The sequence below is a fragment of the Saccopteryx bilineata genome, chromosome 4 (genome assembly GCF_036850765.1).
Source record: "Saccopteryx bilineata isolate mSacBil1 chromosome 4, mSacBil1_pri_phased_curated, whole genome shotgun sequence".
NCBI lineage: Eukaryota > Metazoa > Chordata > Mammalia > Chiroptera > Emballonuridae > Saccopteryx > Saccopteryx bilineata.
The window spans coordinates 285,179,888-285,194,802 of record NC_089493.1 but is presented as its reverse complement, the minus strand read 5'-3'; the positions used below and the strand labels follow the sequence as shown (position 1 = coordinate 285,194,802).

Below are 14,915 nucleotides of genomic sequence, written 5' to 3'. Positions count from 1 at the left end.
CAGAGCCGGTCTTGCACAGACACTGCAGGTCTGGGAACACAGCGCAGACATGGCGCCAAACGCGGCCACCCTGCTGACCTCACATCTTCCAGGAGCCAGTGCTTGCCGGTCAGGCATCACAGGCCCCAAACACATACCCATTCATATGTGCACACACACACATGCACACACATGTACACATGTGCTCTCACACACCCACACCCACATACATGTGCCCCACACAACGCAAACATGTACAGTGCTCACACATGCATTCACACATGCATGTCCACACACATTCACACATCCGTGCACCTACAAACACACGCATGCACACATACACTTGCTTTCTCTCTCTCACACACATCCACACATGCACACAGCACTGGCGAGCACTCCCTGACTGAGGCTCCTTGGAGAAGTATAGGGCACCAGCACCCCGTTGGGGTGCCATTGAACATCCCAGCCCTTCCCTGAAGCTGCTCTTATTATTTCGTTTTTATTTATTTATTTTTATCTTTTTAATTTTTAATTTATTGTGTTAATGTGGTTTCAAGTGTCCCTAAGCTGCTCTTCTTATAACAGCCAACACCCCTTTCTCATTCTCTCCGGGTTCTCAGCAAACTAACTACCTGCGAGCACCCCTCCCAAACCCCTCTCCAGAACTCAGTGTGTAAAGCCTGCTCCACAGAACAAAAGCACAACAAAATCCAGGCTGTTAGCCAACCACACCTCTGCTGTCCCACTGCCGCACCTGCCGGGCCTTGACCCCCTCCCCCAGGTTCAGAGAGAGATGCTCAGCTGCCAGGGATGGGGGGTAACAGTGGGCGGGGAGCAAGGATGGCTTCGGGAGGCTCTTGGAGGAAGGACTTACAGGTGGGCTGGTTTAGAAGGGGGCTCTGTCCCCAGGAGAACTAGCGCCTCAGGTGTGGCTGCCATTTCAGGGCTCCCACGTGACCCGGTGGCCTGGCATCTACCTGCTCCAGTGGCACATGCACGCGCCCCCTGGTGGTGTGGTGGAGGACGTCCTGACAGCTCTGCACAGTCCTGGCCCCAGGTGCAAACTCCTCTACTACTATGAGGTGCTGGCGTCGGAGGACTTCAGGTAGGAGGGGCTGGGAGAGGGCCTGCCTTGCTCCCCTCCAGGCCAGGCGGGGGCGCTGCATTCACCTCTCCTACTTGCCTCTGGGCTTCTCCAGGGGTGGGGCACTGGCCCTGTTAAAAATTTCTAGTGGTTCAGCCCCTTAGTGTGAGAAATGGACACTCTATCTAAACTCTGCCTCAGCTGCAGAACCGATGGGGGAGCCTGAGGTCCTGCTCGCTGGACCTCCCCTCACGCCTAGCATTCCAGAAGACAGGATTGGGAATGTTCTAGAACCGTCTAGACTAGAGCCTCCCAAGTGGTACTTTCAGAGAGACAGGGAATCTAGTGGTTAAGACCACGTGCACTTTCTGGTTGCTGTGTGACCTTGGGGGAGACATTTCACCTCTTTCAGCCTCAGACTTCCTCTCTGTTAAATGGGACCACTGGAGCCCCAGCATTGTGGGCTGTCACGAGGATGGAATGGTGGAAGAAGCCTACCCTTCACTGGGGCATTCAGAAAGCACAACGTAGCAGAAATAAAGCAGAGGGTGAGGAGCTAGAGCAGGAGGCTTCTCCAAGGCCTTGCGTTGTATCTTTCAGAAGTGAGTGTGACTTTGCATTCTGCTTCATGAAATAGCTGTAAGTCTCTGTCTAAAAATAACGCTTTAGAGGTGGGTCCAAGATGATGGCGTAGGAGGATGCTGAACTCGCCACCTCCCATGACACCCTGGAAAAGCACCTACTTTTAGAGCAATGTCTCCTGACAGACAACTGAGGGCTGCTTGCACAGCAGAAGAAAGGAAGAGAGACCGCATGGAGGTTGGGGAACCACAAGGTCGGAGGGAACTCTTCCAGATTGGAGGTGCTGGTGTGCGCCATTGTTTACATTTCCCCTCCACCTGGATAGCCCAGGAGGGAGCTCTCTCCAGGTGTTCTGGTTAAGCCACGAGGCAAAGGCGCTGCTGAGCATTTCAGGCCATCCTGCCCTGGAGCTTCCTTCAGTAGGGCCAACAGGGTGCTGTGGCCCACACGTGGAAGATCAGCATGGCCCTGCCACACACACACCGGCTGTCCTGCCTGGAGACAGTTCATGCAGGGCCGACAGGGTGCTGTGGCCCACGTGCGGAAGATCAGCATGGCCCTGCCACACACACACCGGCTGTCCTGCCTGGAGCCAGCTCATGCAGGGCCGACAGGGTGCTGAGGCCCACATGCGGAAGATCAGCATGGCCCTGCCACACACACACCGGCTGTCCTGCCTGGAGCCAGCTCATGCAGGGCCGACAGGGTGCTGAGGCCCACATGCGGAAGATCAGCATGGCCCTGCCACACACACACCGGCTGTCCTGCCTGGAGCCAGCTCATGCAGGGCCAACAGGGTGCTGTGGCCCACGTGCGGAAGATCAGCATGGCCCTGCCACACACACCAGCTGTCCTGCCTGGAGCCAGTTCATGCAGGATGCTGTATTGTGCATCCACTGGGCTTCCCAGCCCAGACCCCACTCCAGCCATAGGGACCTGGTTCAGCAGGGTGCTACCATGCACACATGTGCACACTGGGAGCCCCATCTGGGGAACTTGTTCTGGTAGTTCCCTCAGGGTACTCTGGTGCACGTGCATTGGGCTGCCCAGCCCGAGCCCTGCTCCTGCCATGGACAAATGGAACAGTAGGGCACCACCCTCTCTGGAGCTTGCTCCTGTGGGGCTGCAGGGCACAGCAGCATATGCACAGGGCTGCCCCACTTGGACCTCCTACTCTAGCTGCAGATAGCCAGACCAACAGGGAGCCACCACACACGCATGTGCACAATGGGCCACTTTGTCCAGCCTGCTCCTCCCACCAATCAAGCACTACAGGCACTGCATGCACCTATCCCAACTCCAACTGGCCTGCCAAACCTACCCAGCACACAATCTGCACAGAGGTCACTTTTTCAAGATGGGGAGAGATAGCTATCTCATCCAATTCACAGGAACAAACACAAAAATTCAAACACAATGAGAAGACAGAGGAATATGTTACAAATGAACAAACAAGAAAAAAATGGAAAAAAACCCTAATGAAGCAGAGATAAGTAATTTGCCTGATAATTCAAGGAAATGGTCATAAGGATTCTCACCCAACTTGAGAGTAGAACGGAGGAACTCAGAAGTTCAATAAAGAGAAAGAAAGTATAATAAAGAACCAATCAGAGTCGAAGAACACAATAACTGAAATTTAAAATCTATTGTAATGAATCAACATCAGATTAGATCATGAAAAAAAAAATGATTTAGTGACCTAGAACAGTGGTCCCCAACCCCTGGGCCACAGAACGGTACCGGTCCGTGGGCCATTTGGTACAGGTCAGCAGAGGAAGAATAAATAACTTACATTATTTCTGTTTTATTTATATTTAAGTCTGAACGATGTTTTATTTTTAAAAAATGACCAGATGCCCTCTGTTACATCCGACTAAGACTCACTCTTGATGCTTGTCTCGGTCACGTGATACATTTATCTGTCCCACCCTAAAGGCCGGTCCGTGAAAATATTTTCTGACATTAAACTGGTCCGTGGCCCAAAAAAGGTTGGGGACCACTGACTTAGAAGATAGAATAGTAGAAATAATCCAATCAGAAAGGCAGAAAAAAAAAATAAAAAAAGAATAAGAGAAACAAAGGTGACTTGTGGGACCTCTGGCACAATCTCTAACATATTAAAATTCATATTATAGGGAATCCCAGAGGAGAAGAGAGAGAAAGGGGCAGGAAGTCTATCTGAAGAAATAAAGGTTGAAAACTTTCCTAATCTGGAGAAGGAAACAGACATCTAGGTCCAGGAAGCACAGAAAGTTCCAAACAAGATGAACCCAACGAGGCCCACACCAAAGACGTATTGTAATTAAAACGGCAAAAGTTAAAGATAAGAGACAGTCTTGAAGGCAGGAAGGGGTAAACAACTATTCACATACAAGGGAAACCCGGTAAGGCTATTAGCCGATTTCTCAGCAGAAACCTTACAGGCCACAAGGAACTGGCAGGATAATTTTAAATTGCTGAAATAAAGGAACCTATCACCTAGAATACTCTACCCAGCAGGTTACCATTCAGAACTGAAGAAGAGATAGTTTCCTAGACAAAAAACTAAAGCTTTACAAGAAATATTCAAGTGTCTTTAAGCAGAAAATAAAAGGCTATGACCAGAAATAAGAAAATACATGAAAAAGAAATGTTACAGGTAATGGCAGATATATAATAAACAAAGCATATCAACCACTTAAAAGGTTAGTATGAAAAAAAAAGGTTAGTATGAAGGTTAAAAGACAAAAGTAGCAAAATTAATTATAACTACGATAAATAGTTGGGAACACACAAAAGAGAAAGATCTCAAATATGACATCAAAAACAAAGTGGAGAGTGGAGACTAAAAATGTAGTACTTTTAGATGGATATAAATGGATTTGATTTATATAACCATATGGTAACCACAAACCCAAAACCTAATAAAAATACACAAAAATTAAACAGAAATGAATCCAAACAAAAGATTTAAGAAAACCAGCCAACCAAAAGGAAAATGATCAAGAGAAGAAGAAAGGAACAGAGAAAAATTACAAAAACAACAAAAGTTGAACAAAATAGCAATAAATACATATCTATAAACAATTACTTTAAATGTACATGGACTAAATACTTGAATCAAAAGACATAGTATGGCCCTGGCTGGATAGCTCAGTTGGTAGAGCATTGTCCCAAAGCACCGAGGTTGCCAGTTCAATTCCTGGTCAGGGCACATAGAGGAACAGATTGATGTTCCTGTTTCTCTTTCTCTCCCTTCCTTTCTCTCTCTAAAATCAATGAAATAAACATTAAAAAAATTTTTTTAAAAGACATAGGGTAGCAGAATGAATAAAAAAACAAGACCTATTTGTATGCTGCCTACAAGGGACTCACTTCAGTTAAAAGACACACACAGACTAAAAGTGAAGGGATAGAAAAAGATATTCCATACAAATAGAAATGAAAAGAATGCTGGGGCAGCAATACTCGTATCAGACAAAGTAGACTTAAAAACAAAGACTAGGCCCTGGCCAATTGGCTAGCGGTAGAGCGTCAGCCTGGCATGTGGAAGTCCTGGGTTCAATTCCTGGTCAGGGCACACGAGAGAAGCGCCCATCTGCTTCTCCACCCTTCCCCCTCTCCTTCCTCTCTATCTTTCTCTTCCCCTCCCACAGCCAAGGTTCCACTGGAGCAGAGTTGGACTGGGCGCTGAGGACGGCTCCATGGCCTCTGCCTCAGGAGCTAGAATGGCTCTGATTGCAACATAGCAATGCCCCAGATGGGCAGAGCATCGCCCCCTGGTGGGCATGCTGGGTGGGTCCGGGTTGGGCGCATGCAGGAGGCTGTCTGACTGTCTCCCCGCTTCTAACTTTGGAAAAATACAAAAAACAAACAAACAAAAAAGACAAAAACAACAAAGAAAACACAAAGACCTAAAAGAGACAAAGAAGCACATTACATAATGATAAAGGGGTCAAAGAAGTGGATATAAAAATCATAAATATTTACTCACCCAACATAGGGGCACCTAAATATATAAAGCAAATATTAATAGACATTAAGGGAGAAATTGACAGTAATACAATAATAGTAAGGGATTTAATATCCCACTTACATCAATGGGTCATTCAGACAGAAAATCAATAAGGAAACAATGGCCTTAAATATCACATTTGACCAGATTGACTTAATTGATAATTATAGAACATTTCATTCCAATACTGCAGAATATACATTCTTTTCAAGTGCAAATGGGAACTAGAAAAAGTACAAACAAAACCCAAAATAAATAGAAGAAAAGAATAAAGATCAGAGCAGGAATAAACAAAATAGAGACAAAAATATGAAAAGATATATAAAATTGACAAAACTTTAGCCAGATTCAGCAAGAAGAAAAATGAGAGCCCCCAAAAATAAATTCAGAAATGAATGAGAAGTTAAAACCAACCCCACGAAATACAAAGAATCATTCAAGAATATTATGAACAATTATATGCCAACAAACTACACAACTTAGAAGAAATGGATAGAAACATGCAATCTTCCAAGACTGAACCAGGAAGAAACAGAAAATCTGAATAGACCAATTACTAGCAACAAAATATAAGCAATAACAACAACAACAAACCCTCAACAAATGAAAGTCCAGGACCAAACGGTGAATTCTATCAAACATTTACAGAAGAAGTAATACCTATCTTTCTCAATTTTTTTTTTTTAAAATTAAAGAGGAAGGAACACTTCTAAGCTCATTCTACAAAGCCAACATTACCTTGATACCAAAACCAGACAAAGACACTACAAAAAGAAACCAACACAAATAAATAAAAATAAAACTATATGACAATATTCCTGATGAACATATATGCAAAAATTCTTAACAGAATATTAGCAAACCAAATTCAAAGGATCATACACCATGATCAAGTGGGATTTATTCCAGGCACACAAGGATGGTTCACAAAACAATCAATCTGATACACTACATCAATGAACCAAGGATAGCCCTGGCTGGATGGCTTAGTTGGTTAGAGGACTATCCTTAAGTGCATAAGTTACTGGTTCAATCCCTGGTCAGAGCACATATGGGAATGGATAGATGTTCCTATCCCTCCTCCTTCCTCTCTTTCTAAAATCAATAAAATAAACATTAAAAAATGAAACCAGGATAAAAATCATATGATCACCACAATAAATGAAGAAAAAACATTTGTGAAAATTCAACTTCTATTTATGATAAAAACTCAACAAAGTGAATATAGAGGGAACATACCCCAACATAATAAAGGCTATAAATGACAAACCCACAGTTAACATCATATCCAGTTGTGAAAAGCAGAAAGCCTTTCCCCTAAGATCAGAGATAAGACAAGGATGCCTACCTACTCTTACCACTTTTAATCAGTATAGTATTGTAAGTCCTAGCCATAGCAATCAGATAAGACAGAGAAATAAAAGGCATCTGAATTAAAAAGGAAGAAGTAAAACTGTCACTATTTGCAGATGACATGATACTATATATAAAAACCCTAAAGATTCCACTAAAAAATTATTAGGATAAATGAATTCAGTAAAGTTGCAGGATACAAAATCAATATGCAAAAATCTATTGTGTTTCTATACACAATAATGAACAGTCAGAAGTAGTTAAGAAAACAACCCTACTTACAATTGCACCCAAAGAACATTAAAGACCTACTAGGAATAAATTTAACTAATGAGGTGAAATACTTATACTCTAAACACTGTAGAACATTTAAAAAAAATTAAAGAGAACACAAATAAATGGAAGGATATACCATGCTCATGGACTGGGGATTAATATTGTTAAAACATCCATACTAACTATAGTAATCTATAGATCCAATGCAAACCCCGTCAAAGTACCAATGGCATTCTTCTCATAATTAGAGCAAATAATCCTAAAATTTATATGGAACCACAAAAGACCTCAAAATAGCCAACACAATCTTGAGAAAGAAGAACAAAGTTGGAGGTACCATGCTGTCTAATTTCAAACTATACTAAAGGCTGTACAATTCAAAACAGCATGGTACTGGCATAAAAATAGACACATAGAACAATGGAATGGAATATAGAGCCCAGAAATAAGCCTTTGCTTATATGGTCAATTAATCTATGACAAAGGAGGTAAGAATATACAATGGAGCAATGCCAGTCCCTTTAATGAGTGATATTGGGAATACTGGACAGACCTGCAAAAAGGTGAAATGGCCGCTCTTACACTATGTACAAAAACTCAAAATGGATGAAAGATTTAACTGTAAGACCTGAAACCATAAAATTAGAAGAAAACATAGTAAACCCTTTTAAAAAAACTTTATATTTTTAGTAAACTCTTATTTTTTTTATTTTTTTATTTTTTACAGAGACAGAGAGTGAGTCAGAGAGAGGGATAGACAGGGACAGACAGACAGGAACGGAGAGAGATGAGAAGCATCAATCATTAGTTTTTCATTGCGCGTTGCAACACCTTAGTTGTTCATTGATTGCTTTCTCATATGTGCCTTGATCGCGGGCCTTCAGCAGACCGAGTAGCCCCTTGCTGGAGCCAGAGACCTTGGGTTCAAGTTGGTGGGCTTTTGCTCAAAGCAGATGAGCCTGTGCTCAAGCTGGCGACCTCGGGGTCTCGAACCTGGGTCCTCTGCATCCCAGTCCGACGCTCTATCCACTGCGCCACCGCCTGGTCAGGCTATAGTCTTAGTAAACTTTTTGACATTGATTGGTCTTAGCAATATCTTTTTGGATATGCCACCTCCATCAAGGGAAACAAAAGCAAAAAGAAATGAATGGGACTACATCAAACTAAAAATAACGCTTTAAATTCCTCACCATGGCATTAAAGGGAGGCTCCAGAAAGGTGTTGCATCTGGACCCACCTCCAGGCATTGCTGCAAGGATCCTCAGGGCACGAGCAGCCCAGCGTGAGAAGCACTGGGACACCATCTTTTCTCTAAGTAGGGTCCCATGGTGTGGCAGGGGGCTAGTGTTTCCCTTTTTGGGAGGTGGCCTGTTTTGGCCAGAGGGACTCAGACATGCAGACATAGGCATCAGAGGATGGCGGGTGGGCACAGAGGAATGGGCTAGACACTGCTCCCCAGCCTGTCTGGTCAGTTGGGGAACCTGCATGCCCTGTCCTTCATCAGCCTCATGGAGAACCAGTTCACAGGCTGTTTGCTGGCCACACTCAGTGGGCAGGCACCTGGCTGGGCCCTGAGGGGTGGGGGAGCCAGACAGACAGGGTCTGCTGTCGTGGAGCAGGAGGCCACATAATTCACAGATGTGTGCCCTGAAGGTATTCCAGCCCGGGGTCTTTATCCTGAGGTCACACAGCCAGGAGGTGCTGGAGGTCTTAACATAGGATGCTGTCAGAATGCACAGCAAGGGGCCTGGCACAGGGTGGGCAAGGGGTGTGGGGAGGTGTCTGGGAAGTGACATTGGTGCCCACAAGTCACCTCCGGGGCTTGTCAAAATGCAGCCCAAGAGTGTGTGCTCTAACAAGGTCTAGAAGACAGGTTGGGGCTGGCCCCCAGTCCACACTGAGTAGCCAGTCCCTAAAGCTGCACTGTTCAACCAAAAGCTACTAGCCACAGGCAGCACTTTATTTTATTTTTTAAGGCTTTATATATTCAATTTTCAGAGAGAGAGAGAAAGAAAGAGAGAGAGAGAGAGAGAGAGAGAGACAAGGGGGAGGAGCAGGAAGCATCAACTCCTTTATGTGCCTTGACCAGGCAAGCCCAGGGTTTCAAACCGGCAGCCTAAGTGTTCCAAGTCGACGCTTTATCACACTGCGCCACCACACAGCACTTTAAACTTGGCTATTAGAATGAAATAAAATTAAAAATTCAATTCCTCGGTCTCCATAGCCATATTTGGAGTGCCTAGTAGCCCCACGTGGCCAAAGGCTGCTGTGATAGAACAGATATACGTCTGTCATCACAGAAAGTTCTGGACGGTTCTACTCTGAGGTTTGGAGTGGGAGTTAACTAGACAAAGTGGGCCGGAGCGAAAGGCTTCTGGCAGGAGGCACAGACATACAAATGTCCCAAGACAGGAGTGTTGGAGGAGCTGAAAGGAGGGGGTGAGAGTGGGGATAGGGGCTGGGGACTCCCTAGGCTGTGGGACCACGCTGGGCTAGGCTAGCCACCCCCCACCCCGTTCAATAAAAGCCCGGAATGGTTTGTAGCAGGTTGGGCTCTGCTTGTGGGTGCAAGGGCAGGGAAATGGGTGGAGCTTCATTTCTCATCTTGGCCTCACTTGCTTTGCTCTCTGCACTTGCCCTCTGCACCTGGGTGTTCACCATCCCTGGGGAAAGAGCCCTGGGGGCTCACTGGCAGCAGCCCCAGCCTTTCCACTGCTGAGGGTGAGCCCCAGGTCTGTGTCTCCACCGCAAGGTCATATTTGTGCTATGCCTTTCCTCCCCAGGGGCTCCATGTCCAGCCTGGAGTCCTGCACCAGCCGTTTCTCCCATCTCAGCGCTGCCACCTCCTCCTCCGCCTCCTCCGGCCAGTCCCACAGCAGCTCCCTGGTCTCCAGATAGCCAGGACTGAGCCCTGCAGGGCCGTCTACTCGCCTACCGTGTCAGGGGTCTGCAACTAGAAGCCAACTTGCACTGCGACCCAGGACCACGTGGGCTGCAGCTTGGGTCTGGACACTGCCAAAGTTGGGGTGTCTGAAGCTGACAGCAATGATTCAGCTCCTGGCTTGCGTGTGGGAGCCTCTAAGTCAGAACCATGTCCTTTGGGCTTTGGGCAACGAAAAGCCAAGGAGTGGGTGGACCACTTTCAGGTCTGCCTGGTCTGGGAGCTCAGGGATGTCATGAGGCTCAGCCCCCCTCTTTCTTTCTGCCTCTGCTTTTTCTGGGATGGCCTCCTTCTCAGGTACCTTCCCCATTGCCATGAGGCTCCACCCCTCTTTCCTCCCAGCTCAGCTCCAGAAGAGCACTTCCTTCTCCCAAAGTTTCTCCAAACTCTCTGAACTGAGTTTAATCAGCCTGCCTGGGCTCCATGCTAGTCCCGGAACCAATTACAGTTGCCAGGGAAATGGACAACACTGATTGGCCAGCAAGGTCCTATGCCCAATCTGGACCAATCACTGTGTGGGGAGGAGGGTGCTGTGATTGGCCAGCCTGGACCACATGCTTGTCCCTGGAGCCAACAACCAGGCCTAAAAAGCACAAGGGGCCTCTCATATTGAGGTCCTCTAAGGAGAAGAGGGAAAGACTACTGGGCAAGCAGAAATGGCAGATATTCACCGAGGCAGGTACGGTGAGCAGATAGATGCACTACAGGCTTTGCTTTCTGTGGGGAGCAGCCCACCCTGGATTTGAAATCCATTTTCCTAGCACTTGGCTGGGAGGGCCTCACCCTGACCACCCCTAACTTGAAGAGGATGGGAAGGCGCATGTTTCTGCTAAGTGTCAGGCAGTGATGACGCGGTTCAGGCTCTTGATACTCCTCTGGAGGTCCCTTTCTCTCCTGGGAGCTCGCTCATTATGACTTTTTTTGGTTGTAAGCTATAGAGACCCACGTAAAAAGGATCACCATCCACGGGCACAGGTAACTGGCCAGTCCGGGAGGGCCTGCATATCTGGTACAGGAGCTCAGCCTGGCATCAGGACTTTCCTGTGGGACGGAGGCTCTGACTTTGCCCTGGGTCAAATGTGACTCCTGGAACCAACTCCAGGACAGACAGACTTTCCCCGAGTTCCCGCATGGGAGAGATGTGTACATCCTTGGGGCCTGAGGACATTTATCTCTTTTTTTTTTTCCTGGGCCTCCAAAAAGACGACAGGTCATAAGTTGCCAGGTGGCAGCCTGCAGTCTGATCTGGCCTGCCTTTAGTGTTCTTTTTTTTTGCCTATAGAGCAATTTAAAAATTGGGAATTTCTGGCTTCCCTTAGGCATTTGGTAGTGTTGGCAAAACAGGGCCACCATTGCCACATAAAGGCAACAGACACACAAAGGCCACGCCAGTCCCACCCCTCTCTATTAGATCCACCCCTAGCCCAGGTCACCTCACTTGCCTTGTCTGCGGGCAAGCCACCTCACTGAAATGGCTTGGCAGGCAGCCAGGGCTCCTGTCTGCAGCCGAGACGCTCATGCTACTTCTATCTCATAACCTTACTTACAGTTGGGGGTGGTCTTGGGCCATCATCCAGAGTCACTGGGCCTTGCCCAAGGGGTGGGCTTATAACTGTGGGGATCGTCACTTCCCTGCAGGCTTGGCATGATGGGACAAGAAGAACAAGCTTACTTCCATGCGAACCCCAACCCCAAACCTAGAGCCGAGGGAAGGAGACACCCTTCTTCTTGCATAGAGGGAGACTGGTCTACCTCTGTAGGTTTCCGTTTGCTTCTCAGGTATAGAAACAAAATCTAAACCCGCATCCTGCATCAAGGTGTGTGCGTGCATGTGAAGGAGAGGGAATGAGGGAGACTGGAGACATTCTCAAAATGAATTGCCCCGTGGCCTGACCTGTGGTGGCACAGTGGATAAAGCGTCAACCTGGAAATGCTGAGGTTGCTGGTTCAAAACTCTGGGCTTGCCTGGTCAAGGCACATATGGGAGTTGATGCTTCCTGCTCCTCCCCCTTCTCTCTCTCTGTCTACTCTCTCTCTCTTTCCTTTCTAAAATGAATAAATAAAATAAAAATTAATTAAAAAAAAAACCAATTTAAAAGGGAGTAGTCGTATCCTGAAATTCCTACGGGTCTACCATATCATGCATTTTACTTAAAAAAAAAAAAAAATGCCCCGTGTGACCACGCACTTCTTTTTTTTTTTTTTTTGTATTTTTCTGAAGATGGAAACAGGGAGTCAGACAGACTCCCGCATGCGCCCGACCGGGATATACGCGGCATACCCACCAGGGGGCGATGCTCTGCCCATCTGGGGCGCCACTCTGTTGCAACCAGAGCCATTCTAGCGCCTGAGGCAGAGGCCATGGAGCCATTCTCAGTGCCCGGGCCAACTTTGCTCCAATGGAGCTTTGGCTGCAGGAGGGGAAGAGAGAGACAGAGAGGAAGGAGAGGGGGAGGGGTGGAGAAGCAGATGGGCGCTTCTCCTGTTTGCCCTGACCGGGAATCGAACCCGGGACTCCTGCACGCCAGGCTGACACTCTACCACTGAGCCAACCGGCCAGGGCTACCACGCACTTCTTGCTGAGAGCCATTTGTGATACTGTCAACCACCTTTAGATGAATTTCTAGCTTGCCTCTTAAAACTACGTGTTACCGCCCTGGCCGGTTGGCTCAGCGGTAGAGCGTCGGCCTAGCGTGCGGAGGACCTGGGTTCGATTCCCGGCCAGGGCACACAGGAGAAGCGCCCGTTTGCTTCTCCACCCCTCTGCCGCGCTTTCCTCTCTGTCTCTCTCTTCCCCTCCCGCAGCCAAGGCTCCATTGGAGCAGAGATGGCCCGGGCGCTGGGGATGGCTCTGTGGCCTCTGCCTCAGGCGCTAGAGTGGCTCTGGTCGCAATATGGCGACGCCCAGGATGGGCAGAGCATCGCCCCCTGGTGGGCAGAGCGTCGCCCCTGGTGGGCGTGCCGGGTGGATCCCGGTCAGGCGCATGCGGGAGTCTGTCTGACTGTCTCTCCCCGTTTCCAGCTTCAGAAAAATGAAAAAATGAAAAAAAAAAAAAAAAAAACTACGTGTTACCCTACAAGCATTTTGGGGTAAGCTGCGCTAGCACTCCCTGCATGCTTATTGTCTAAGACTAGCACCCAGCGAAGGGGGAGAAGCCTTTCCTTGACTTAGGGTTAGAAATGGCTTTTGATAACTGGAAACTGAGTCTGCCGATTCCAGAGGTGAGGGTCTTCTGTCAGCAGTCCAGATGTTTTACAGGAGAAATAAGGGGCCTCAGGCCCACTCAGCTCTCCCCTTCAGAACGCCCCCACCCCAGCTTCACCCAGGCCTCTTGGCTCTCCCTCTCTTTGCATACTGGCCTTGTCTCTCCTCTCTCCGGTGGGAAGTGGCTACCAGCATCCCCTAACCTACCAACCACAGGGCTCACCATCTCTAAGGTCCAGATGCTCATTCCATTTCAGACCCCACAGAGGGCTCGGATGGGCCCTGCATGAGCTGCATGCTCACTCTGTGCGTGCACTGGCCACGGGGGTTGAGGCTCTGTGATGGACGTTCCCTCCAGAAGTGACAGTGGGATAAGGGAGTACCAGTCACCCAAGCACAAGGGGAGCTGTCCAGAGAAGCAGCAGGTGGCCGCAGCACTGTCTCCTACAATTCTCTTGTGTTGAAGGTCTCTGGGGCCCACATGGGAACATCGGCCATCAATACGCCATCTTCTGACCTTTGAGAAGCTTGGAATGAAAAATTCCAGGAAGGGCTGCCAAGATCTTGGCTTCTAAATTTCCCCGGCCTCAAGGCTGGAAGTTCCTTGGCTTGGTTTTTTCTCCAGTTTATTCATTCACCTGATGCGACCAGGACAGAAACACACTCATAATAGGACCTGCCTAGACCCTGAGTTTAGGAGCCTGGGTCTTGAAATTTAGACAAAGTGGGATTCAAACCTAGCTGTAACCTCCAGCAGGTGACTTAACCTCTCTGTGCCTCAGTTCCCTCATCTGTGAAATGGGGGCAGCAGTGCCTACCTCATCCATTGGGTTGTACTGGGATGAAGGAGTGACTGTGACGTCCACAGCCCACCAGCGAGTTCACCAAAAAGTCAGTGGTTATTCTGGTTATTAAATGCTTCTCATTCAAAGACAGTGGACTCCTTCCGAGGATGCCTGCCACTATTTTTCATGGGACAGAAGGCTCAGCGCCGGAGGCATCTGGAGAAAAGTAGGTGTCGGATATTATTTCCCTCTGACATTCCCTTTCAGTTGTTGCTTGTGTTTCCTGGGCAGATCCACTCAGGTGGAACCGCCCCTCGGAGTGGTGTCTCCCTCAACCGGCCAGGGACTGTGCTCTCCGCAGGTTGAAATAAGGGGAGTGTGAGACTTTTTTCCTATGCTGGACTCCCTGGGATTTTCCCGCCTGGAACATGAATTGTTAATGAGAAAAGTGTAATTCTTTTCCACACAGTCTGTTTCTTGGCCTGATCATTTGCTCCAACCAGAAGCATTAAATGTTTCAGATGTGGACATACCTCTACTGTCTACTTCCTGAAACCCTGGAGGTTTCCCTTGGCTTGTTCAAGAATTACCCACCCTGGTCGGGTAGCTCATTTGCTGAGAGCACCATCCCTATACGCCAAGATTATGGGTTTGAGCCCCAGTCAGGGCACTTACAAGAATCAACCAATGAGTGCATAAATAAGTGGGACAACAAA

General features: G+C 47.7%; 1 protein-coding gene across 2 annotated transcripts in view; it reads left to right on the top strand.

Annotated features, from left to right (window-relative positions):
- SEC14L5 (SEC14 like lipid binding 5) overlaps positions 1 to 12,211 on the top strand; it is a 54,658-nt gene extending 42,447 nt beyond the window's left edge. For both annotated transcript variants that reach the window (XM_066274957.1, XM_066274956.1), the window contains 2 exons: positions 924 to 1,084; positions 10,052 to 12,211. In XM_066274957.1, coding sequence (XP_066131054.1) covers positions 924 to 1,084; positions 10,052 to 10,166 — 276 coding nt within the window. In that variant the 3' untranslated portion in view covers positions 10,167 to 12,211. The remainder of the gene's footprint in view (positions 1 to 923; positions 1,085 to 10,051) is intronic.
- The last annotated feature ends 2,704 nt before the right edge of the window (positions 12,212 to 14,915 follow it).